We start from the raw sequence: 26520 nt of genomic DNA, 5'->3' as shown, positions 1-26520 counted from the left end.
TATTTGCTTTTCATATTTCTTAAGTACTAAAAACAACCAAAAGTAACCTCTATACAGAAAAGGATTTTGGAAGCAATGTGTGAGACCCTTAACAGAGAGATAAGGAATAACATAACAGAGATAAAGGGCTCAATAAACGAAATGAGAAACACACTTGACAAAATAAACAGCAGGCTGGAAGAAGCAGAGGAAAGAATTAGTGACCTAGAAGGCAGAGTAATGGAAATTAATCAAGCTGAACAAAAGAAAGAAAAAAGAATTCTGCAAAACAAGAACAGACTTGGGGAACTCAGTGACCCCAATCAAACATAATAACATTTGTTATTTTACTATTAAATGTCACAACTAATGTTTAATCAACGCAGTGCTCTGGTTCACCAGTATCTGAACATGACAGAAGGAGAATCTGATTGCTAAAAGGTTAGCAGAATATCTCCCTTTACTAAACTCTAGAGTATGTACTGTTGCACCTTGATAAAGTTATGACTTAAGAAAATCAGACCCCTAACACTCTTTTCTTTCAATGTTACCAGCAAATATCTTAACTTAGAAACTACTATCTTCCAACTCTGTGCCAACTACCACTACAGTACTTCAGGCTTTCAACTCTCACTTAGGCTGATGTAAAAGCTTCTTAAATTGATTTTCCTTTCTCTAGGCTCTCCCCTCCAACTTAGCAATTTATTTATGCTACCTCACTTACTGTTCTAAAACACAAACTTGATCTGGTAACTGTCCCCTACCTCAAAAACCTTGCATGGACCCTCTCCCCCTTCTCAACAGATATATATGTGAATTACTTCCTGGAAAGATTAGATGCTAAACACTGTGAACTGAACATACGAATGACACAGAGACAAAAGACTGCAACCCATTGTTATAAAGTTTATCATGGCATTCAAAGCCCTGTTATAATCCTAACCCAATATACTTGCAGCATGAGCTCTAGGCAAAATGCAAACTTATTCTTATGGATTTAGGTTCAAATAGATTTAAATGACTGTTTTATGAAAGGTCTTTATTTTTAAATACTAGTGCAAAACCATGCACATTTTAAATATAAGTTATTTAAAGAGATTATGCTGAGTGAAATAAGTCAAGCAGAGAGAGTCAATTATCATATGGTTTCACTTATTTGTGGAGCATAACAAATAGCATGGAGGACAAGGGGAGATGGAGAGGAGAAGGGAGTTGAGGGAAATTGGAAGGGGAGGTGAACCATGAGAGACTATGGACTCTGAAAAACGACCTGAGAATTTTGAAGGGGTGGGGGGTGGGAGGTTGGGGGCACCAGGTAGTGGGTATTGTAGAGGGCACGGATTGCATGGAGCACTGGGTGTGGTGCAAAAATAATGAATACTGTTATGCTGAAAATAAAATAAAAAATTAAAAAAATAAATAAAATAAAATTGATCACCTTCAGAGTTAAAAATTAGAAGTCATTAATATATTTACTTACGAAGAAAAATTTTTTTCCTCAAACTTTCTATAATCTCAAGGCTTACTGAATTTGCATACCTGTGTACATTTTATTTTATACTGATGCAACATCTGTTTTAAGAGTAAGAGTTCTTAGCATATGTTCATTAAAAAAACCTTTGAGCCTATGGAATAAATGTTGATTTTATTTTTTTAGATAAAAACAGTATGGAAACAAGTGAGACTAAGGTCAATTTAGAGGTTCTAAGACAAATCCTGATTATCAGGGCACCAGACTTACTATTCCAGCCTATTGGTCATCTCACTCACTTTTTACTTATCCTTACAACAGTGGCTTACACCTTTACGACAGAAAACAAACAAACAAACAAACAAACAGGTAACTCAAACCGGTTAAGTTTTACCTCCTTTTGCAGCTAATGGGGTGGGGAAGGGGTTGGAAGATTATTTATAAAATACTACATAATTAAATTGAGTTTTTCCTGTTCTGTATTACCATACATCATAGGTGACTGTACATATTTTGTACATAAAAAGAAAATACATGAGTATACTGGGGAAATAATACATGCTAACAGAAATATAGTAGATTGGCAATAAATCATCACTCTCATCCACTCTTCCCTGCCAGCCTCCTGTCAAATAAACAATGATACTTTTAAATGCTAATAAATTCCTCTGGGTGTCATAAATTTCAGAACTCTTCAAATAAACTACCTGTCTGGTTGAGGAAGATCCAAAAAGAGCACTATATTATCTGCAGATAAAATCTAAAAATGTCTCTAAGAAACTGTATCAAGCGTGAGCAATAGAAAGTATCTTTGGAAAACAAGGTAGAATTAAGATACTCAAATAAAAATGTCAAAAAAACCTAAGACCTCAAAACCTCAAAAGAAAACCTAAGAATATTAAACATTTTACAAGCATAATACGGATAGATGTACTTTTCACAACCTTTAGGACATTATTTACCTAAGTAAATTAACTTGGCTACAGAGTAGGTCTGCTGTTAAAAACGTTTTTCTACCTATATAACTGGAAATCATTTGTTGGAGTCTACCCAGAATCAAGTTCTATTTTCCCTTTTCCAACAATGCTTAGGGTATCTGAGAAGTAGGTGAACACAGGGGAATGGTGATGCACTAAGAGAATTAGGAAAGACTACGTTAAAGGTTTTCTGTGTCAACCTAAGGACTTCTCACTTGATCTGAACAGTGATACATCACTGAAAGATTTCATAGACAGAAATCACAGGACTGTACTTCTGAATGAGAAAGATCCTGGTGACAGTGTTGAAGATGGGGGTAAGGTGAGAATGGAGGCAGAGCCCATCAATTAGGAGATAATTATGAGGTTTTTTTTGTTTTTTTTTTTTATTATTTTTAAAGATTTTTATTTATTTATTTGACAGAGAGAGATCACAAGTAGACAGAGAGGCAGGCAGAGAGAGAGAGAGAGAGAGAGGGAAGCAGGCTCCCTGCTGAGCAGAGAGACCGATGCGGGACTCGATCCCAGGACCCTGAGATCATGACCTGAGCCGAAGGCAGCGGCTTAACCCACTGAGCCACCCAGGCGCCCTAATTATGAGTTCTTAATTAAAAGATGTGCCTTTGGAAGGCAACTTGGCAAGTCACCTGAAATACGTATATCCAGCAATTTCATTTCTAGATATGAACCCAGAGAAACAATCTTACATACTAATGTACAAAGACATTGCTCTAGAATGTTCATTGTGCTGTTGTTTGTGACAGCAAAAAAGAAACTTCAATGACCATCAATAGAGGAATGAACAAATACAAATGTAATATATTACAGTTAAAAATGAATCAGATCGGGGCACCTGGGTGGCTCAGTGGGTTAAGCCTCTGCCTTTGGCTCAGGTCATGATCTCAAGGTCCTGGGATCAAGCCCCACATCAGGCTCTTTGCTCGGGAGGGAGCCTGCTTCCCCCTCTCTCTCTCTGCCTGCCTCTCTGCCTATTTGTGATCTCTGCCTGTCAAATAAATAAATAAAAATCTTTAAAAAAAAATGAATCAGATCTATGTATATACCACCATGGCTTAATTTCAAAAATCAAATGAAAAAAAAACTGAGTTGCAGAAAAATGTATTCTGTGGTACATTATGTATCTAAATCAAAACACATAAAACGACATTACATATTTTCTGTTTACCTACAAAGGCTACATTCCCTGAGTGCTTCTCTGCCAGGTACTATTCTAGGCACTTTGGACTCATTTATTTCTCACTACATTCTTATGCTACAGGCAATGTTATCCCATTCTACAGATGGGGAAATTGAGGCATGGAGTTTAAGAATCTTCTCAAAGGCCTAAAAATAGGAAGTGACAGAGCCAGGATTCAAAACCAGGCAGCTTTGTCCAAAATTTAAAGAGCAAAGATTCTGTAAAGATTCATGCCAAATTCCAATGACTATTTATTCTGGAGAAGGGGAGAGATATCAGGTAGGGGAGTGGAGCCAGAAGGAGACTTCAGCTAGAGCTGCAATGTTGTTTTTTAACAATGTATTCAATATTTTTAAACAATATGTCCATTTCCCCCCATAAAAATCTGTAGCATATTAAAAAAAGTCTCGGCCAAAGATGCTAAAGTGTCAATCACGGTTGACTGTAGACGGTGAAAATATGGGGACTTTTCTTCCTGCAATTTCCCTGTAGTTTTCATTATCTTCCAGTTTTTTTTTTTAAAGCCTGTATTGAATCGTTTGAATGCAAAACGACTTCCTTTCACTACTTTAGCCAACAACTACAAAATTGTTCCAGTGCCTTATAAACCTACATCTTTCTGAAGTTTGGCACTTAATGTCATTTTGCACTGGATAACTGTCAGAGGGGCCCCCCAGTGCGTTGCAGGCTATTTAGCGATACTTACTAGTTGCCAGTATTAGGCCCCATCCCGGTTGTGCCAACCAAAAACATCTCCAGACACTGCCAAATGTCCCCTGCGAGACAAAACTGCCCCAAGTTAAGAACTACCCCAGTTCATAAACTTTTAAGATGCTTTGCACCTTTTAAGTTTATATAACTGCTTTAGTTTAAGGATTTCAAAAACATGATCCTTGTTAAGTTTCTCGCACTCCAAGTGGGAAAGATGCGGCGAGGGTGAAGAAAGGTTCAAGCGAAATAATCCTATACAGCAAGGACATGATGAACATAGGCCGCGGCCCACTCGTTTCCATCCCCTTATTCCGCAAAGACGGGAACCAACCCAGCTCTGCCGCCCAGCCCCGCGAAGGCCAGGTAGGGGTAAGGGACGACTGGCCAGCCCTACCTCACTGCGCGAGGCCCTGCGTCCCAGAGCCGCCACTTTCCGACTCCCCTACGCGGGCGCGGGATCCCTCCGCTCCAAACCTCCCGCCCGCGCGCTGCATCCTGGGAGACCCGGGCTGGAGGCTGCGTCGAAAGCGGGGGAGGCGGAGCCTGCCGAACCTTCCCGGACACGGTTGCCAAGGGAGGCTGAGGGGGCGGGGCCTCCAGGGAATGTTGTGAAAGCGAAGGGCAGGCGGAGCTTGTTCGGGCGGTGCTCCGCGCGGGAAGCTCCCGTGATCCGGCGGTAGGCGGAGGCGGGCCCGCAGTGCAGGGGACGTCGGGGGAGCGGAGCCCAAAGGAGAAGCTAATGGAAAGCCAGGCTGGGGCCTGGTTCCGCCTCCAGACCCAGGCGGCCACAGTGGATTGGACAACGCAGCGACGCTTCCGCCCGCCTCCGGGTGTCACGCGACCGTCTCCACCTCCCGCCCTTCCTTCTTTACCTCCCGGCCCGCCTGGCCAGTGATGAGATATTCGGACAGGTGGAGAAGTGGCCACGGCGATCAAAATCATGTCCACGACCGCGACCATGGCCGAGGTGAGGAGGCACCCACGCCGCTGCCGGCCCTCCCGGCAGACCCGGAAGCTTCCTCTGAAGCCCGGGGGCTCTGCGCCCAGGTGTAGGTGGGTTGGGCTGAAGGGAAGCGGGGTGGTGCGCGTGGTGTCTAAGCGTCCCTTCGTATCTCCCTTTCAGAATCACGCCCAGAATAAAGCCAAGCTCATCTCTGAGACCCGACGGAGATTCGAAGCCGAATACGTGACAGGTGGGTACCGCGTTCTCGCTGTTGAGGCAGGTGTGCATGAGCGTCCCCAACTTTCCAAAGGTGTTTGCAGGTGTCTTTGGGAGGCTTTAGGGACCATTTCGACCCTCACAGTAATGATGCCCTGCACGTTTCCAAGGTTTTCTTTAACATAACACGCCATGCATACTGCTCCCAACTGGTCAGGTGATACGCCCGTTGCTTCCTAAAGGGTTAATGTAAGTTGGAAATTGGTCAGTTTCTAGCATCTCGAGTTCGTGGAACTTGAAGGACACTTTCAAGGCCCATGGTACAGGTGACACTGCCCAGTGCACGGTTTTCTGCTGACCTTTCACCGGCAACAATAGAGAAAAAGAATCTGGAAACCGCCATAATGCTATTCACGTGTATTTAATTGGGGATACAAATTCCTTGGATGTTTTACATAATTCCACTTCATACAACCCAGTATGCTACCCACGGAATAGGCTTTCCAGGGCTGGAACAAGTTCTCTTTCATCCCATACTGTACCTAGACAAAGTACCTGTGAGTCCAGAATTGATTTATTGGCTGAACATTATGTGTTCATATGGTTGAACAGATGTCCCAGATACTTGAAACTGATTATTTAATCCTTGTACAGTAGTTTTTTAAAACCTGCAGGATGATTTTATCATAAATATGAAATATTGAATCCTGGCCCTGCCACTTAATAGCTTAGTTGTCTTTTCTAAGCCCTGTTTCCTTATCTGTGAAATATGAATAATTAGGTTAAGAGGATTAACTGAAAAAACACAGATCAAACTTTCTAGCATGGGGTTAACCTATTGTAGGCTCTCAATGAATATTTTGTCCCAAGTTGATTTGGTTGCTGTGGAAGGGTTTAAGCTTCTGCATCTTGAATTCAGTGCCCTGTAGAGATTCTCTGCAACTTTAAACTGCCCTAGATTAAATGTCAATGATGACCTAGAACAAGTAAGGAAATGTGTTCCAAATAACCTGGTCAGTAAATCTGTTCATCCTCCCTGTCAATTTTCTTCCCATCCCAGACTTTGCACCAGAGAGTTGCAAAAGCACTTGATTTCACATTTAGCCCAGAGATCCCATTTAAATAATATAGGTGGTTCCAGTAAAAAGGTAATTCTGAGATTGCTTTCTATAGAAATGTTCTTATAGGTACATGGTTTATAGTATTTTAAGAACCCACATCGGGCTCTCTGCTCAGCAAGAAGCCTGCTTCCCTCTCTCTCTCTCTCTGCCTGCCTCTCCATCTACTTGTGATCTCTCTCTGTCAAATAAATAAATAAAATCTTTAAAAAAAAATTTATTTAAAAGGGGCGCCTGGGTGGCTCAGTGGGTTAAGCCGCTGCCTTCGGCTCAGGTCATGATCTCAGGGTCCTGGGATCGAGTCCCACATCGGGCTCTCTGCTCAGCAAGAAGCCTGCTTCCCTCTCTCTCTCTCTCTGCCTGCCTCTCCATCTACTTGTGATCTCTCTCTGTCAAATAAATAAATAAAATCTTTAAAAAAAAAAAAAAAAGAACCCAGAACCTGACCTAAGGCGCTAGTGTCTTCCCATTAGTCGGGTACGCATGCCCAATGGAGGAAGCAAGATATATGTATACATATGTGTGTGTGTGTGTGTGTAGTTATACAAGTTTAGCAATAGATAAGATTTTAAAAGTTATCTTGGCCCAGCCTTCTCCTCTTTAAAATGAAGAAAGTTAAGATCTAGAGAGATTAAGTGATTCACTCTGAATCCTTGGTGTTAATGGCTAGGCCTTGGGCTAGTTTTCTGAATTTCACTATAGTGAAAATCTTTTGGCAACACCATCATGTTGCCTTAGATCATGTCACTCCCCAACTTAAAACTCTTCAATACGTTCCCACTGTGTCTAGAATAAAAATCTCAATTCTTAAAATTTTTAAAAGGATTTTATTTATTTATTTGACAGAGATCACAAGTAGGCAGAGAGAGAGAGAGAGGAGGAGGAAGCAGGCTCCCTGCCTAGCAGAGAGCCCGATGCAGGACTCGATTGCAGGACCCTGAGATCATGACCTGAGTCGAAGGCAGAGGCTTAACCCAGTGAGCCACCCAGGCGCCAAAAATCTCAATTCTTTATGGTGGCCTACAGTGCGGGGCCATATATGCTGAAGCTCATGCCCACCTTTACATCCTAATTTGTAACCACCCTCTTCGCTTAGGACAGATTTCACCACTGCCCACAGTAAGAAACATATCACACATTGCAACACATAGCAATCCCTCACACACTTACACATGCACACATAACTGGAACAAAAGTTCCTTAAAGAATATTTATTCAGAAAACCCATGACCCCTGTTGCAGTGACCCACAAAATTGACATCACATCCTACATGACCCAAGGTTTGAAAAACATGACCAGCCACACTGCTTCTTTTATGTTCTTCAAACAGACTGAATCTGTTTTTATCTTGGGACCTTTCCACTTCTCTTTGTTTGGGAGGCTCTTGCCCAGATAATGTTCATGGCTTAGGTCCTTTTTTTCTTTTCCATCTTGGTTTAAATGGATCTCAGAGGCCTTTGCTGATTACTGAATAGCCTCCCTGTCTTGTTTGTTTTGTCCCCTTTACAGCTCTTACCATAACTGGTAATTATCGTGTTCATTTGTTTACTTATTGTTCATTTCCTCCAGTAAAATGTATATGGGTCTGGGGCAGCCAGGGCAAGGACTGACTCACTTCTGTATACTTAGCACAGTTTTCAATATATACTTAATATAGCAATGCTTAAATATATACATAGGAAGATTAATCTGAGTCTGCTTTATGAGTTGTCCTAATTGGTTCCCCATCCCATCTCCCCACCCCCCACAAAGTCTGGCAAAGAGCAGCCCTCGCAATATGTTTCATAAAGACAAGCATTATTTCCAAGTAGAGCACTCTATGGCATTAGGTATAGAGAGGGTTTTGTCGTTAAATATACACACTTGGGTTCGTGTGAATGGGTTACCTGCACAGCTGTTGTAAATACTAATTTAATTAATTTAAAAACTTGAATGGGAAAGGAAAAACCTGCGAAGACTTTTCTACCTTGTTTCCTGAGATACTGCATCAGGTAAAGGTAAAGTAGGAAAGTGGTAAAAAGGGATTTTTGGTCTGCCTGTATTCACCCTTTCAAGTTTACTTTTTAGAAATTGACTCAAGTGCTTAGAGAACCTGCACTTTCCTAATTCCTCTTTCATTTCACCCGTTCTGTTGTCACTAACAATATTTTGTTTCAAAAGATGCTTAAGGCTGACTTAAGCAAACAAACATGACGTTTTTCCGAAAAGAAAATATTATCTGCAAATACATCACTTTAAGCATTGGCTATACTCCAGAAACTCTTTTGGAGATAGGTTCTTTTGAATTCCAAGCACAATTTTGTTTCCATAGGAATTAAGTTGCCAATTATGGATAGATTTGTAGCTGTCAGAAAGAATAAAAGTTCATAATTGTTTTATGCATTACAAGTGGTCCTTTTTTCCTCACTGTTTCTGTGAGAAATTCCATGCTGAGTCTCAAATGAGAAACATTTCCCGTTCTCTCTTGCTCCTTCTGGTGGCCAAGGCAAAAGACTACTCCCTTGTGACAGTAATTTATTTGGTTCCTCAAATACTCATTATGTGCTTAATTCTGAGAAGCAGTGTGTCCTTATTAGAGAAAGAACTGAAGAAGAAAAGAGCCACTTCCTGAACTACTACACTCTAGTAGAGGCATTAAGACAGAGCTAACTATTAGAATTCAGGCAAATTGTATCAAGAGGAATAAGTGCTAAAATCATTTTTGTAGAAGTCAAAGACAAGGAAAAAAATCACATGTGGTTGGGGTGATTGGGTTAGCACCAAGTGAGAAAACAGAAAAGGTGGAACTTTGGAAAATGGTAGAACTTGGGCAGGTAGAGGATGTGATCCAGATGGATCAAATAGTCTGAGCTAAGGCGCTGTAGTGAGAATGTACAGGGCATGTTCAGGAAGCCATGGGAAGTCCGCTTTGATGAGCTCCAAGAGGAGGGTAAGCACACCTGCTGAAAACAGTGGGAATGCAGTGTAGAGAGCTTTGAACAAAAACGATGTTTGTACTTTAGTGAGTTTGGAGAGCAGTTGAGGGATTGGTGTGTTTTCTTATTTTAAGTTTGTTTCTTGACTTTACAAGTATATGAATTCATTTGAATAAATTTGGATGATACCAGAAAAGCCAGAAAAGTCCCCCATAAGCTAACCATCCAGCTAACAATCCTGCTAACAATGGAGGCATTTTTTTTTTTCCATTTGGTTTTTGGTTTTATTCTTAATGGGCTCCACACCCAGCATTAAGCCCAGCAGGGGGCTTGAACTCACGATCTTGTGACTGAGACCTGAGCTGACATCCAGCTGTGACACTTAACCAACTGAGCCCCCAGGTGCCCTCTATATGTTTTTTTTTTCCCTGTATGTTAAAAAGTACTTAAAAGACTATCGTGGGGGCGCCTGGGTGGCTCAGTGGGTTAGGCCACTGTCTTCGGCTCAGGTCATGATCCCAGGTCCTGGGTTCAAGCCCCACATCGGGCTTTCTGCTCAGCGGGGAGCCTGCTTCCTCCTCTCTCTCTGCCTGCCTCTCTGCCTACTTGTGATTTCTCTCTGTCAAATAAATAAATAAAATCTTAAAAAAAAAAAAAAAGACTATCGTGTATGTAATTTTAGGGCTTGCATTTTATACTTGACACGATCAAGTTTATTTTCCCTAGATTGATGAAGTAAATAGTGTTTTTCATTACTGTTTAATACTCAGCTCTGTAAAAAGATAATTTTCTTTTAAATACTTCCTATTTGGATATTTATATTCCTTCCAGTTTTTTGTTAATACAGTTTTTTGTGCAGTAGTTCAGATTGTTTCCTTAAGATTCATGTCTAGAACCAGAATTATTGGTTTCAAGAGTGTGAATATTTTTAAGATACTTCATGTATGTGCTACCTTTTCCTCCCCAGAAGTTGCACCAAGCTTCATTCCCACCAGCACGTGTGATAATGTTAGTCTCACCACAACCTTACCCACGTGTGGTGTCGTTACTCCTTAATTGATGGTTTGTTTTAGTTTGCATCCTGGTTGCTAGTGAGAGTAAATTTCTTTTCAGATACTTACATCGGTTTGTAGTTCACTTTTTTTTTTTCATTACTAGGGCTTTTAAAATTGGTTTGGGCTTTTCTTATTTATGTCACTTTCACCTTTTTCATTTCTAAAATGTTTTTTTATTGTGTGATGTTAGTCACTATAAAATACATCATTAGTTTTCAATGCAGTGTTCCAAGATTCATTGTTTATGTACAACGCCCAGTGCTCCATACAATCCGTACCCTCCTTAATACCCATCACCGGGCTCACCCATCACCCCACTCCCCTCCCCTCTAAAACCCTCAGTTTGTTTCTCAGAGTCCACAGTCTGTCATGCTTTGTCTCCCCCTCCAATTTCCCCCAATTCACTTTTCCTTTCCTTCTCCTGAAGTCCTCCATGTTATTCCTTATGTTCCACAAGTAAGTCAAACCATATGATCATTGACTTTCTCTTCTTGACTTATTTCACTCAGCATAATCTCCTCCAGTCCCGTCATGTTGATACAAAAGTTGGGTATTCATTCTTTCTGATGGCTGAGTAATAGTTCATTGTACATATGGACCACATCTTCTTTATCCATTTGTCTGTTGAAGGGCATCTCAGTGCTTTCCACAGTTTGGCTATTGTGGACATTGCTGCTAGGAACACTGGGGTACATATGGCCCTTCTTTTCACTCCATCTGCATCTTTGGGGTAAATTACCCAGTAGTGCAATTGCAGGGTCATAGGGTAGCTCTGTTTTTAATTTTTTGAGGAATCTCCACACTGTTTTCCAAAGTGGCTGTACCAACTTGCATTCCCACCAATGGTGTAAGAGGGTTCCCCTTTCTCCACATCCTCTCCAACATTTGTTGTTTCCTGCCTTGTTCATCTTTGCCATTCTAATGCCTGGTGTAAGGTGGCATCTCAGTGTTGTTTTGATTTTTATCTCTCCGATGGCTAATGATGAACTTTTTTTCATGTGTCTGTTAGCCATTTGTTTATCTTCATTGGAGCAGTGTCTGTTCATGTCTTTTGCCCATTTTTGACATGATTATCTGTTTTTTGGGTGTTGAGTTTGAGAAGTTCTTTATAGATCGTGAATATCAGCCCTTTGTCTGTAGTGTCATTTGCAGATATCTCCTCCCATTCTGTGGGTTGCCTCTTTTGTTTTGTTGACTGTCCTTTGCTGTGCAGAAGCTTTTGATCTTGATGAAGTCCCAAAAGTTCATTTATGCTTTTGTTTCCTTTGCCTTTAGAAACATGTCTTGAAAGTTTTTTCATGTTTCCAATTTATTCAAAACTATCCATTCCCTTGTGGTTTCTTTCATTGCCATTAAATAATTTTCTCTCATTTGATAATTTCCTTTTAATTTTTGCTTTTTCTTGGTTTATTATTTTTTACAATTTGAAATATCTTTTAAGTACAGATTGTATGAAACACGAATAAAGTGAACACCCATGTACTTAACACTGCCATTCAGGAGCAGTGGTGTGTTCTGCATTTGGTGTTACTCATTCTCTTGCTTTTCATTAGCTTTACTGCCTATGATGTATTCTTCACCAGTACTTTATTAAGTTTAGCTATTTTTGAACTTTAAGTGAAAGCTGAATGTAGGAGCACCTGGATGGCTCAGTGGGCTAAGCCTCTGCCTTCGGCTCAGGTCATGGTCTCAGGATCCTAGGATTGAGCCCTGCATCAGGCTTTCTGCTCAGCAGGGAGTCTGATTCCCCCTCTCTATCTCTGCCTGCCTCTCTGCCTGCTTATGATCTCTCTCTCTCAAATAAATAAATGAAATCTTTAAAAAAAAAAAAGCTGGGGGGGCACCTGGGTGGCTCAGTGGGTTGAGGCCTCTGCCTTCAGCTCAGGTCATGATCCCAGGGTCCTGGGATCGAGCCCCGCATTGGGCTTCCTCCTCTCTCTCTCTGCCTGTTTCTCTGTCCACTTTTGATCTCCATCTGTCAAATAAATAAATAAAAATCTTTAAAAAAAAAAAACTGGGGCGCCTGGGTGGCTCAGTGGGTTAAGCCTCTGCCTTCAGCTCAGGTCATGGTCTCAGGGTCCTGGGATTGAGCCTCACATCGGGCTCTCTGCTCAGCGGTGAGCCTGCTTCCCCCTCTCTCTCTGTCTGCCTCTCTGCCTACTTGTGATCTCTCTGTCAAATAAATAAATAAAATCTTTAAAAAGAAAAAGCTGAATGTATTTTCCATGACTTGCTTCTGCTACTCAAGAGTCATTTGTATTTCTAACATAAGTATAATTGATTGCTTTTGATAGCTGCATAGTAGTGCATGGAATGAAAATATTAGCTGGTGAATTTGGGGTTGTTTCTAGGCTTTGCTATTATGTGCAGTGCTGCTACAAACATTTTTAAACATGTCTGGTGCCTAGACTTTCTCTAGGGCAGTGGTTCTCAAAGTTGGTCCAGGAACTGTAGTTCCTTGATACCATTTCAAGGAGCTTGAGAGGTCAAAACAACTTTTATAACACCAAAGCATCATTTTCCTTTTTCACTGTCATTCTCTCACAAGCATACAATAGCATTTTCCAGAGGTTACATGGCATGTGGTGATGTCATTGCTCTGACAGCCATTAGGATATGTGCTTATGTGTTCTCATGTTTAAAACTTTCCTTAGTTCTAATACCCAATAGAATAACTACTGGTAAATATAACCCATATAAACAAACAAAAAAACCCTTTGGAGTCTTTAGTTATTTTTAAGAGTGTAAAAGGGGTCCTGAGAACAAGAAGTTTGAGGACTGCTGCTCTAGGATTTGCACCCAACAGTGAAATGTGTGGGTCATTGATGAGGCACGTGTTCAACTTTACTTGGTAATGCTGAACTGGTTCCCAAAGTGATTATACCAGCTTTCATTTTAACCAGAGGTCCTTGTTTTTCCACACTTTAAAATTTGGTGGTGGTGGTGTTTCATTGTTTTGTTTTTTTTTTTTAATTTTTGCCCATCTGATTAAGGTGTAGGGATAACTCATTATGGTTTAAATTTGCATTGCTTTGAGTACCAGCGAGACTGATCATTTCTCATATCTTTATGGACCATTTGGCTTCTGCTTCTGTGAAAATCACTCCTTCAACAGGCTATTGGCCCGTGTTCCTCCATGTAAATTATAGGATCAGCTTATCATGTTTCTGCAAAAATCCAACTGTTGTTGGAATTTTGAATGGAATTGTATTAAATCAGAAGACCACTTCTGGGAGGCTTGACATCATCAGGGCTGTGTCTTCCTAACCAAGAATCTGGGATATCTTTGCTAAACTCTTCCTTATAGAAAGATTTATAGTTTTCTCCATAAAGGTTAACTCACTTTTGTTAAATTCATTCCTGGGTACTTACATGTTTTATTTTTGTGGTGGTTTAAATGGTATCTGTTCAGAAATTATTTTCTGATTGTTCGTGGTTAACAGAAAGTACATTTGACACTTTTACATTAATATTGAATCAAAAACCTTACCAGCTCTTACTAATTTTGATAATTTAGCTCTAGATTAGTTTGGAATTTCTCTGTAGGCACTGACATCAGCTTGAAATAATGACAGTCTTCTATCTTCCCAGTTCTTACAACTTTAAATGCTTTTACTTTACACTGGCTGGACTTTAGAACACTGCTGAATTGAAGCAGTGAGAAAAGCCTACTTGTCTTGTTCCTGATCTTAGAAAGATAGCCGCAAACATGTCACCATCAAGTATGATCTCTGTAGATATACTTTATGAAAATGAAGAAGTTACCATCTACTTCTGGTTTGTTCATTTGGGTTTTTGTTTGTTGTTTTTTCCCCATCGCTACTGATGGTTGAATTTCATTTACTAAATGTATTTTCTTCATCTGTTGAACACATTTATTCTATCTGATGAGACATTCACTTGTTTTTTTTTTTCTTTTTTAATCTGCTAATATGGTAGCCTCTATTAATCAGGTTTTTTAAAATGCATTGTTTTCAGTTAGCTGACATTTTGTCTAGGAGTTTTACATCTATATTCATAAATTAGCCTATAATTTTCCTTTCTTATACTTCTCTTACGCAGTTTTGACATCAAGATCATGCAGTCTTCATAAAATGAGTTAAGAATGTTTCCTCTTTTCTACTCCATGAAAAATAGAGTCATTGTGTAGTTCTGACCTCATTCTCCATTGTCACTTCTCCCCCCATTTCTTACGGTTTTATATGTTAGTGTTTGTCTACTTACCATATAGTTACTAGTATCTTTATTTACCATCCCTTCTTGAGTTTTGGATCTTGTATCTGGGATCATAATATTGTTTCATCTGAAGTATAACCTTTAGGTTATTCCTTAATGTCTTTCTTCTGTCTTCTTTTTTTCCCCATTAAGCAATTAACCTTGAAGAGTGCCTTCATTTTATTAGGACGAAGGAGACAAAGTGATTAGAGAAGTAGAAGAACCAGGATGATCTCAGAGAATTTCAGGGACAGGATGATTAGCAGTGATGGGAGGGAACCTCTGTAGGTAAAGGGTGCATAAAACGGGGATTGTCCTTATCAATTGCCCTCTCTGGAGAGGAAGAATAGAAGGAAAATGACATTTAAAGTGTAACTACAGGGGCGCCTGGGTGGCTCAGTGGGTTAAAGCCTCTGCCTTCGGCTCAGGTCATGATCTCAGGGTCCTGGGATCGAGCCCCACATCGGGCTCTCTGCTCTGCGGGGAGCCTGCTTCCTCCTCTCTCTCTGCCTGCCTCTCTGCCTCCTTGTGATTTCTGTCTGTCAAATAAATAAATAAATCTTAAAAAAAAAATAAAGTGTAACTACACTATTGAATGTTTTACATAAGCTCTCTAGATCCACTCAGGCTTTATTCCTCTTTGTATCTGCAATACCTGTCTCCATTTTGAGCTAGCATATAGTGGGAGATCGTAAGTTAGTCCTCAGAGCTAATGAGTTATGTATTATCCTCCAATAGTGAAAGCCTTTAAAAGATAGGTAAACAGACACTTGCATTTTCTTAAATTTTGTTCCATCTTTAACATTCTCACAGTTAACCTTTTAAAGTTGTCATGATCAGAGCAAGAGGAAAAGATTTTAAGAGTTTATCAATTTTTGTCCTTATTTTACCTATCTAAAAATACCAGCCCTCTGTCATAGAGACTATAAGGTTATAACTTTTTGATATTGTATTTTATTTTTTATTTAAATTCCATTCGTTAACATATAGTGTATTATTAGTTTCAGAGGTAGAGTTCAGTGATCCATCAGTATTATACCCAGTGCTCATTACATCACCCGGGTACCCTATCTCTTTACCCTCCTCCCCTCCAGCAACCCTCATTTGTTTCCTATGATTAAGAGTCTCCTATGTTTTGTCTCCCGCTCTGATTTTGTCTTGTTTTATTTTTTCCTCCCTTCCCCTATGATCTTTTGTTTTGTTTCTTTAATTCCACAGGTGAGTGAGATCATATCATTGTCTTTCCCTGATTGACTTATTTTGCTTAGCATAATACCTCTATTTCCTCCATGACATCACAGATGGTAAGATTTCATTTTTTGATGTTTGAATAGTATTCCATTGTGTATATATACCACATCTTCTTTATCCATTCATGTAAGATTGTAACTTTACATGGTGACTTGAGTGGTAAATTGGTGATGGGATAGAGAATTGGTAGACCTGCTTATTTTTTAATCTTTATTCTCAGTAATGACTTTTATCAGTGCCTGGCAAATATTTTTTTTACTTACCTCTTTAAATTGTTGATACCTATTCTTCATATATGTTCATCCTGAATGTTAAGTGAGATATGCAACTTTAAAGAGTCTGTCAATAGTATACTGTCACTTCTTAGGATATCACCTTGTATTTAGTGAAGTGTTATTTAAATACAATGGAATATTACTCAGCCATCAAAAAGAATAAAATCTTGCATTTGCTACAACGTGCATTAAACTAGAGTGTATTATGCTAAGTGAAATAAGTCAAAGACAAATATCATATGATTTCACTCATATATGGAATTTAAGAAACAAAACAGATGGGGGCCCCTAGGGGGCTCAGTCAGTTAAGTATCTGCCTTCAGCTGACCTCATAATCCCAGAATCCTGGGATTGAGTTTACCATAAATATGGACAAATTTAATACTTATTAACAGAGCAGATTTAAAAAATCTTAATTGCATTCTACCTACAAGACACTAATATAGAAAGGTTGAAAATAAGGAGATGGAGAAAAAGTGTACAAAAACAAAGTGTTCCAACCAAAAGTGATAGATATCTTGGCTGCACTTTTGTTAGACAAAATATTTAGAGTGAAAAAGAGTACATGTAGAAAGGAATTCTACTGTTGATTAATGGAACTCTGAAAAGGTATAACATTTAGAACTAAGAACATAAGTATCTCACAGTATAGCCTTCACATATATAAAGCAAAAGCTCCCAAAATTATGAGAGAAATTCAAGAAATACACAAACATGTTGAAGATTTTAACAGACCTCTTTCAGAAATAGAGCAAGCAGGCAAGAGATCCTTAAAATTTTGTTTTGTTAAGTAAACTCTACCCCCAACATGGGGCTCCAACTCAGGACCCTGCGATCAAGAGTCTCCTGCTCTACTGACTGAGCCAACCAGGCTTCCCAAGATTTTAGATTCTAACACAGTGAACAGAGTTGATCAAAGCTATATATGTATGTGTATATATGAATGTATAGTCCCTTCTCAACAAATTGGGAATATATATACTTTAGAAAATATATTTGTGCTCTTGGAGCTTTTGCAAACATTCACCACAATATTAAATCATAAAAGAAGTCTCAGAAATTCCAGAGCAGCTACATCATACAAACCCATCTTTTCACACCACTAAGCAACCATATTAAAGTCACAATCCCGAGTTTTGGCACCAAAAAACAAAAACAAAAACAAGTCAACCAGGTACTTAAATCAAATGTTAGGAAACTAAAATAACACACCTCTGAATAAGCCACAGGTTAACAACTTCCTTGTATTGTGTGTAATTCTTAGCTCTGCTAAATAACTATTGGGTTAAAGAGGAATATCACAATGGAAATTACTCGTTAAAGCTGAGCAACAGAATATCTATGGTTTTACATTCATTGATTAGAAAACAAGGCCCAAATTAAAATCAGCTAGAGATTGAATTCAAGGAGCTGCAAAATGAACATAAGTAAATAGAGAAAGTAGAAGGAAACAAATAGCGGATATTCATGATATAGGAAAGAAGCTACTCAATGTAATAAACATAAACTGGTTTTTTGAAAGAACTAGTGAAACAGACAGGCCTAGGATGGCTGATTAAGTGCAGAGAGAAAATGCAAAGACACGAGGAGCAAAAAAGCAGACCTAATTAAAGATGTGATAGAGATTATAAAAATCATAAAAGAATACAATCACCAGCTTTATCACAGTAAGTTATAAAGCTTAAATTAAGTGGAAAACTTAATGGAGAAGAGAAAAATCATCTCACATTGTCTCAATGAGAAGTAAAAAGCCTACCTGGATCAGTAACCATCAAAGAGACTGAGTCAGCAGCCACAGGTCCCTACCAATGTCCCCATTGCAGAAAGACGTGCACACAAATAAGGCCCAGGCAGTTGGCTAGTCCCAGGACACAAAAATGATAATCAGAAAATGTAGCAGAGGAGCTTACTACCTTGATAACATGCTTCTCGATGACATTTCTGAATAGGTCTGGTTCAACAATCAAAGCCACATACAAAAAGTAAACACTTAGAAGTCTTTCATCTCACGTGCCTCTTCTGCCCCTTCTCTTTTCTCTTTAGCTAACCATATTTGTTTTCTCTTTCTTTTTTCTATACTTACTTGAGCAAATAGAAATATATATGCATTAACAAAATTAAATGAGGAAAAGCTTTTATTTCAATGAGGAAACCACACTGGCTATAATTCAACGTTGTGTAAAGCAAACAAAACTTGGCGCAAACAAGGAAAACTTTCTTTGCTCTAAGTATATCTTCTAAAAACCTACAACAAATGGTACGTCTAACTGAAACTTCAAAATAACTCCCATAAAGTCAAGGGAAAGACAGTGATCTCCACTATCATTTCTAAAATTCTACAGTATATAAAATAACCTAGTTACCCATATGGCAAGGAAAATAAGAGGTATAAGGTTTGCCACTCATGTTATTATTGGCTCATATAGCAACACAATCTCTAAACTACTTCAATCTAATAGAAGAAATTTACAACTTTTTTTTTCTTTTATCAAGACAGTTGTGTTCCTAAAGAACATTGAAAGACCACCTGTATAAATAAATGGAGATACATATCATCTAAGATAGAAATCCCCTCCCCTCTCTAAACAAATCATAGGTCAGCAAAGTTTTCTTCTTGTACAGCCCTTGTCCTAAGAATGGTTTTTGTATTTTTAAAGGAAGGCTTAAAAAAAAGAAGAATCAACAATGGCAGCCATCTTTGCCTTCAAAGTCTAAGACATTTAGATACTTACCATCTGGCCCTTGGCGGAAAGGTTTTCAACACCTGTAATAGACCGGTGGTTCTCTAAGTGTGATCCCTGGACTGGCACCCATCAACATCCTGTAGGAGCTTGTTACAAATGCAGATTTTTGGTTCCCATCCATGAATTAAGCACTCTGGGAGTGGGGCCGCGTAATCCTCTTTTAAACAAGCCCTCCTGGTGATTTTAACAGGCGCTCAAGTTTGAGAATCACTGCTGTAGCCTAGTGGCTTCATCCCATCTCAAAAGAGCACCTACCTCTTAGTCTTTCACCAGATGACATCACAGGAAAGTGGAGGTTTAGGGTAGGTTGTGGCCTACTACCATTCCCTTAAGGATGTCCTTAAGGGAATGTTTTCTTATTTCAGCCTGATCACTCCTGACAGTAACACGGTCCAGCCGATAGAAATGGTCCAACCAGTACAGATGCTCTTCCAGGGCCTTGCCAGGACTTGAAGTGGATCAGTGCTCAAAGTCCTGGAGAAATAAGAGGGTTTAGGAGGTTTTAAATTACTATAATGTTTGACAGTTATATATTTGCTGCTTTTGAACATCACTACATTGTCTAGTTAGGAACTGTTCTCTAGTTTTCATTAACAGAATACTTCTGTATTTTTTCCAAACTTGATCTGAATTTTATTTAGGCACATTTACAATAACTACAGTATACTTCTAAGATTTTCTCAATGGATTAGTAGGTCAATTAGAATTTAATCTTACATTCATGGATAGCATTCTACCTTATGTTAATGAAAATTCATTTATATAGTATTTAAAATTTTCAGAATGTTCTTGATCTTTGTAAGGCTGCGGGTAGGCAGACCTTATCTCCATTTTACAGAGAAGAGAATCAGGCCTAGAGTGACTTGCTCAGTACCTATAGATAGTAGCATGGGTCTTCTGATTCCATCACTCTGCCCCATATCCTGAATTTGGCTAGACGTTTTTTCATATTCATTACCTTTAAAATACAGTTCTGACCTGTTGGTAATTTCACCAGCCGACAAATATGGGGGAGAAAAAGTTAATAGTAAATTTCACCGTTTTACAAATAAAAACTGTATTTATCCTGCAAAACTTAAAAATTTTTTGGAGTGTATATTTGAGAGACAGTATGAAGGGGTGCGAGTAAGGGTGTGTGTGTGTGTGTGTGTGCGTGTGTGCACGTACACACAAAAGAGAAAGAGATGAGAAGCTGAGAAAGAGAAGTCCTCTTTACCCTGAAACATGTAGTACTGTCTTTCTGAGAGCTCAACCTCCATTGCCATTTATCTTTAGTTCTTTCTCTGCCAAATTCTAAACTTGAGTGTTTGGTGGTGATCCACTGTGTAAGTATAGGACCTACCTACACAGCAAAATTCATATAAGAAATAAATAATGGAAAGACACAGCGAACCATAAGTGAACCATTAAGGTTTCTTACAAAGGAGTGGCCAAAATGAGCATTGAGCTCTTTGGAAGAGCTGCAGAGTTTAGGCTTAAAAAGCCATTACTTGAGATTAATGTTGGTTTGCAATGAAGTTTTCACTGGTTTTCCGCAAGACGAAAGTAGTGAGGATAAGGTATTACGAGAATGTAGGCATATAAATACCTGATCTCTTCCTCGTTTTTATGCTTTAATTATTGGAGAGGTAAAGTCTTTCAAAATGATGTCTTGAGTAGGTGGGAAGGGCAGAGGTGTATGTGCACAAACGTGTGTTTGAAAGCTCTAGTTACCTTTCGAGTGTACCTCTTTAGTTTATTCCTATAATACCTGCATTTACCAGAGGACCGGTTTTCTGAAAACCACCTCATACTTTTGAGGGTTAAGTTGCCTGGGGGCCGTGCTTGAAAGCAGCAAATTGTTTCATTGGCCAAGCTTTCCTTTCCTTGAATGTTCAGCTGACTCTCTTTTTCTCTGTCTCTCTCCCTTTCTCCCCTCTCTCCACCTCTCTCCCCCTCCTTCTCCCCCCTCCAGCCCTCCTGACTGTCCTGACTTTCTTCCTGCCTCCTTCCCTCCCTACCACCATACAGACCTCCTCTCCAATCCTCTCCTCTGTCTTTTCCCCGCTCTCTCTTTCCCTATCTATGTGTAAAGGGGCAAATGTTGAACAGGCATTTCATATATAAGCACAGGTCCTGACAATAACAGTAATTAGTCATTTTGATATAAATGGAGATTTCTAATTTCAAAGACTTGCATCCCTAAAAGCTATCCAAAAGCAGTTCACTTTACATTTCGTAGTAACAGGCACTGTCTCTTTTATGGTATCCCTAGTGGTAATACCGGAAGTGGTTATAATGATAGTAATAACAGTCATGGTTTGTTCGTCTTACTATGGCTAATATTTATTTTTTACCACTTGCCATACATTGGTCTAGGTAAGTTGTTCTGAGTTTCGTCTTTGGACCCTGGGGGTTGCCCAGGATTCTGCAGGAGCCCGTGAGGTCAAAACTATTTTCATAATAATGCTAAGAAGCCATTTGCCTTTTTTTTTTTTTTAAATAATGCTGACATTTGAGCTGATTGCACAGAAACCAGAATGGGCAAAACTGCCAGCTCATCACTGGCTCATCAAGGCCAGTGGTCATAGTAGTCTTCACTGCGGCCACTCTCAGTTTAAAGCAACAAAAAAAGAAGCTGGTTTTATTTTAGAAAGCCCCTGATGAAGCAGTAAATTTTATTAAACCTTGACCCTTTATTACATGTCCTTTGAATGTTCTGTGTGACAGAATCGGGCAGTACACATGAAACACTTCTGTGTGCTTGAATTGCCAACTGAATTAGTCACGTTCTTCATGGCCAGCAAACTGCGCTTATTCAGACTTCAGCATTTGGCAGAAATGTTCTTGAAAATGAAGGAGTCTAGCCTGTAAATCCCAAGGACAGCACTGTATTGGCAGAGCGGAGAGTGGCCGGACTTGAGGGTGCTTTCACAGGGCTCAGGTGCTCTCACGGGCCCTCCTGATGTGAAACAGTGTCCGCTCTTTCCTATCCAACTCATGTTTATAAATTAAAGAAAATTTTTACTTTACATATGTACTTTTGAGGAACAGAGCCAAAAAACATTTTCCAGGGTTTACCTGCTATAGAATCAGTCATCGTATAGATTAGAAAAGTAGAGTCCAGATATCCAAAGTAACACAATACCAAATGCATGATTCGTGGTGTAATCTTTTATTTGATCGTGCTTTAAACTTCCAAGTATTTTCATATATACCTTTCATATATACCTTTTCAACTGATCTTCACACAGCCCTGTGATTACCTAAAGCAGTTTAAAGATAAGGGAATTGAGGCTCAATGAGGCATCTTTGCAGTTTATATTTTCCTGCCTTGTTGGCTGTTATCTCTGATGGCTTGAAATAAGGCGGAGCAAATAGGAGATAAAATCTATAAAACTTGGCATCTAACAAGATGCAAAAAAAAAAAAAAAGGAGATGAAGGAGCCAGGGAATTTTCTAAAGTTCCCACTTGGGCCCCTGGGAGGGTAGCATTAACTGAGAAAATGAAAATGGAGAAGGATTAGATTCAGTGATCCTGCAAGCCTTTTCATTGGCACTAGTATAACCTGCTTTGAAGGAGTCCTACATTGTATGTAGGCTGTACTGTTACACATTGTCCCTACATGGGAAGTTCGGGCACTCTGATTGAAGGGAAGACATGTGAAATGCCTTAAGAAAGGCTTAGTTTACGTCCTGTAGCTGGTCACAGGAGGGAAGGAATTCCTTCTGGGCTGAGGGGAATTTTTGTGGAAGAGGAAGCATTTGAAAGAAGTCTTACATAATGGTAGAATTTGGATGTGCAGGGGTGCTTGTGACAAAACCAAGTTCACTTACAGAAAAATAAAGCAACATGTGGAAAGAGGAGTATCAAGTACCATAGCTTCTGTGTAAGCAGATAAGAAATTACTCTCGGAAACAGTTATTCCAATAAGTTATGGGATATATTGACTGCTACACACATGGTCAGTTTTCCATTTTGTATTTCATTTTTTTTCTTTTCTTTTTTTTTATTTCTTTTCAGCGTAACAGAATTCATTGTTTTTGCACCACACCCAGTGCTCCATGCAATGCATGCCCTCCATAATACCCACCACCTGGCTCCCCCAATCTCCCACCCCCCACCCCTTCAAAACCCTCAGGTTGTTTTTCAGAGTCCATAGTCTCATGGTTCATCTCCCCCTCCAGTTTCCCTCAGCTCCCTTCTCCTCTCTAACTCCCCTTGTCCTCCATGCTATTCCTTATGCTCCACAAATAAGTGAAACCATATGATAATTTATCTGACCTGGCTGTTTATTACTGTTTTCCCCCAGATAAGCCAGATAAATATGATACACGTGATGTTGAAAGGCTACAACAAGATGATAACTGGGTTGAAAGTTACTTAATTTGGAGACATAATATTGTCGATGAAGCACTGAAGATGCTTGATGAGAGTTTTCAGTGGAGGAAAGAAATGTGCGTCAACGGTAAGACGTTAAATTTAACCTTGACCGTATATGGTCCCTTGCATAAATGTTAGTTTTACATTTATCAAATAGTGTGTTTGCAGATATTCTTGGTAATCATCATAAACACCAAAATGTAACGTTTTATAAAAACCCACTGGGGCGCCTGGGTGGCTCAGTGGGTTAAGCCTCTGCCTTCAGCTCACGTCATGATCCCAGGGTCCTGGGATCAGGCCCCGAATCGGGCTCTCTGCTCAGCGGGGAGCCTGCTTCCTCCTCTCTCTCTCTCTCTGCCTGCCTCTCTGCCTACTTGTGATCTCTGTCAAATAAATAAAAGCTTTAAAAAAAATAAAATAAAAACCCACTAACCCTTTGAAAGGAGCATCTTACAAATGTCTTCAACGTGGTATCATTCATAGGGAAAGGCAATCACCAGGGAGCAGAATTACATTCAGACTCTTTCACTCAGAGCAGAGTCTAATCTGTGCGTGCTTAGTTCAGTGCCATGAAGCCATAGCCAGACTGCATCATCTCTACTTGTTTTGTCTGTTTTCCAGTTGTTGCCTTATGTCTTTCTCTCTCCCCAGAGTTGCTTGTGCTCATAGGTGCCCCCTGTAGCATTACGAAATAACTGGGGTCCCTAAAAAAGCAGGCTTATCCCCAAGGACGCCTACAGCCGCCTCTGCTTAAGTTACTGATTTCAAGACCCAACTCTAGATTGACATTTTCCCACAAAATGGGAGTTTTAAATCTTGGAAGTGTTTTTTTTTTTTTTTTTTAATAGTCATCAAGTATATGGCGAACCCTTGACAGGAAAGGTTACCCATTATCTCTCTTCTAAATATTTAACAGACGGAATCTGGCATAACTACTGGTTTTGTTGAAGTACAAAGAAGGATTTCTTGACTTTGAGGGTTACAAACCCTGGAGTGAGTGAGTCTGGAGACTTAAGACAAAAAAATCAACAAATAAATCCAGAGCAGAAGCTCTCCCCAGTCTTCATACTTAGAGAAAGAATCCGTGAGAAGGGGAGTATTTAAGAGATAATTTGATTGGAAATATAAAAACCATAGATCATTTCAACAAACGGTGAAGCATTTATTAATCAAGCAAAGAAATGTAAATCATTTAACTAGAGAATGAACTTTAAAGCTCAACAGTAGTTTTTCCTTATATGGAATTGCTAGTTTCCAGTGACACGTGGCCAAGATACGGTAAAGGGGTGGTGCAGAAAGGTAAAGAACCTTCGAAAGTTCTCGGGGAACTACTGGTGAATAAAACAAAAGCCTTGGCATTTGCTGCCTTGCTGTGTTCTCACTAGAGACTGGGCAGACCCTTGTTTTGTTCCTCCTACTAAAGGATCTAACTTTTTTTTTTTTTTGAAGTATTTTCCACTTACCCCAAGATTATAAAATGTGTTAGACTCTATTGGATATCAGTCTTCGTAGAAAAATATTTTACTAGAGAAACCGTAAGTGATTTTTAAATCAATCCTGAGTCTGTAATGTGAATATTTACTAGCACGTTATCTTGAAATTGTCCAGTAGTGATAGTATTTGTTGAAAGTTACTATGTGAAACACAACCAAGACATGGGAATGTGTCCACATAATAATAGCTGATGTGTCATGGGAAATGGATTTTATTCTCATTTCTTTCATCCATGTCTTTATGTAATATGTTTACTTAGTAAGAAACACCATTTTTTTATTGCCAGAGGTTCTTTCCAGATATTTCAATAAGCTTATCTTTTTTAATATCAGACCTACTATATAACATCACCTTTCCACTGTAAGTTTTTTTAAAAGGCCCCCGAGTTACAACTACTCATCACGTTTATCCTTTTTTAGACCTGACTGAATCCTCCATTCCCAGATGGTTATTGGAAATTGGTGGTATTTATCTCCACGGTTATGACAAAGAAGGCAACAAGTTGTGTAAGTATATTTAATTGATGTGCTGGCTTTTCAAGATTTTGAGATGCATTTATCTCAGCTGAATTAATAATAGGCAGTACCTTCTTCTTATGTGCCACACATTAAGTTTCCCACAATTGGGGACCATTAGGGCCATTTTGATGGAGTATCAAACACTTAGTTGTATGTACTGTTTGCATTATGATAAAGTAGGCGGTGAAGGCAAATGCCGCATCCTATGACATAGCCAAAATAATGTAATTCAGAGCCGTTATCTTCTTTGTAATTTAGTGATATTAAAATTCAGCATAATATTCTCATGGAAAATCTTTTCAATTATTGCTAAGCGTTTTTCAAGTTCAAAGTCTGTCCCTGTCCTGTCCGTGACCCCCTAACCCCGACCAGTCTTCTCCCCTTAGCTTCTTATGAAATCTGTCATAGCAGAAGGACCAGTAACAACCATCCCTACGATTCTGATGATTACCTTGTTATTCCTCTCTCCCCTTTGTCCAGAATCCAGCTTGGTTTGTACCAAGGCTGTGACTGGGCAGGAGTGTCTGAGCCGTACCCCGAGCTCTTGCTTGCCTGCCCTCCCTCTCTGCAGCTTGTGGTCCATTCCTGTTTAGCAGCATTCTCCTGGCATTTCCCGCTGTCCCCGGCTCTCTTTCCCCGTCTTCATTTTGATCTTTGCTGTCTTTCCCCATCCCTTACATGTGCTTCCCAGGCTTCCTTCCTTTCTTGGCTGCTTTTCCTTCCCAGCTGATACAGCCCCTTGGGTGATCTCAAGGACCTTGCCTCCCCACAGACGGTGATGACCCCACACGGTTCCCGGGGGACGTGCATCTATATACCCCGCTACCCACCTGACCGATCCCACTGGACTGATTGCCGGCCACCTTCCCCACAAAAGCCCCACTGGTCCACATCCACCGCCAGCCCTCCTTCTGCGTCACCCAGCTCAGGCCCACAGCCTCTGTCCCTTCCGCACCTCCTCTCCCGCCACAGCTTCAGTGGAGCCCCTTCCCCGTTTCGGTCATCACTTCCTCAGTTCAGACCCTAACTGCCTTCCCAGGGCATAGCCTGTTGGGTTTCCTTCTTTGCTTTGTCCA

At 39.8% G+C, this 26520-nt stretch overlaps 2 protein-coding genes across 4 annotated transcripts in view; one reads left to right on the top strand and one right to left on the bottom strand.

Moving 5' to 3' along the window:
- Positions 1-5049, bottom strand: part of FANCB (FA complementation group B) — a 385712-nt gene extending 380663 nt beyond the window's left edge. For both annotated transcript variants that reach the window (XM_047715290.1, XM_047715289.1), the window contains exon 1: positions 4731-5049. The gene's annotated coding sequence lies outside the window, so the exon portion shown is untranslated. The remainder of the gene's footprint in view (positions 1-4730) is intronic.
- MOSPD2 (motile sperm domain containing 2) overlaps positions 4992-26520 on the top strand; it is a 60415-nt gene continuing 38886 nt past the window's right edge. For both annotated transcript variants that reach the window (XM_047715293.1, XM_047715291.1), the window contains exons 1-4: positions 4992-5303; positions 5460-5529; positions 23362-23517; positions 25346-25432. In XM_047715293.1, the coding sequence (XP_047571249.1) occupies positions 5277-5303; positions 5460-5529; positions 23362-23517; positions 25346-25432 (340 nt within the window). In that variant the 5' untranslated portion in view covers positions 4992-5276. The remainder of the gene's footprint in view (positions 5304-5459; positions 5530-23361; positions 23518-25345; positions 25433-26520) is intronic.

Source organism: Lutra lutra, chromosome X (genome assembly GCF_902655055.1).
Source record: "Lutra lutra chromosome X, mLutLut1.2, whole genome shotgun sequence".
Lineage (NCBI taxonomy): Eukaryota > Metazoa > Chordata > Mammalia > Carnivora > Mustelidae > Lutra > Lutra lutra.
This window is presented reverse-complemented; position numbering and strand designations above follow the sequence as displayed.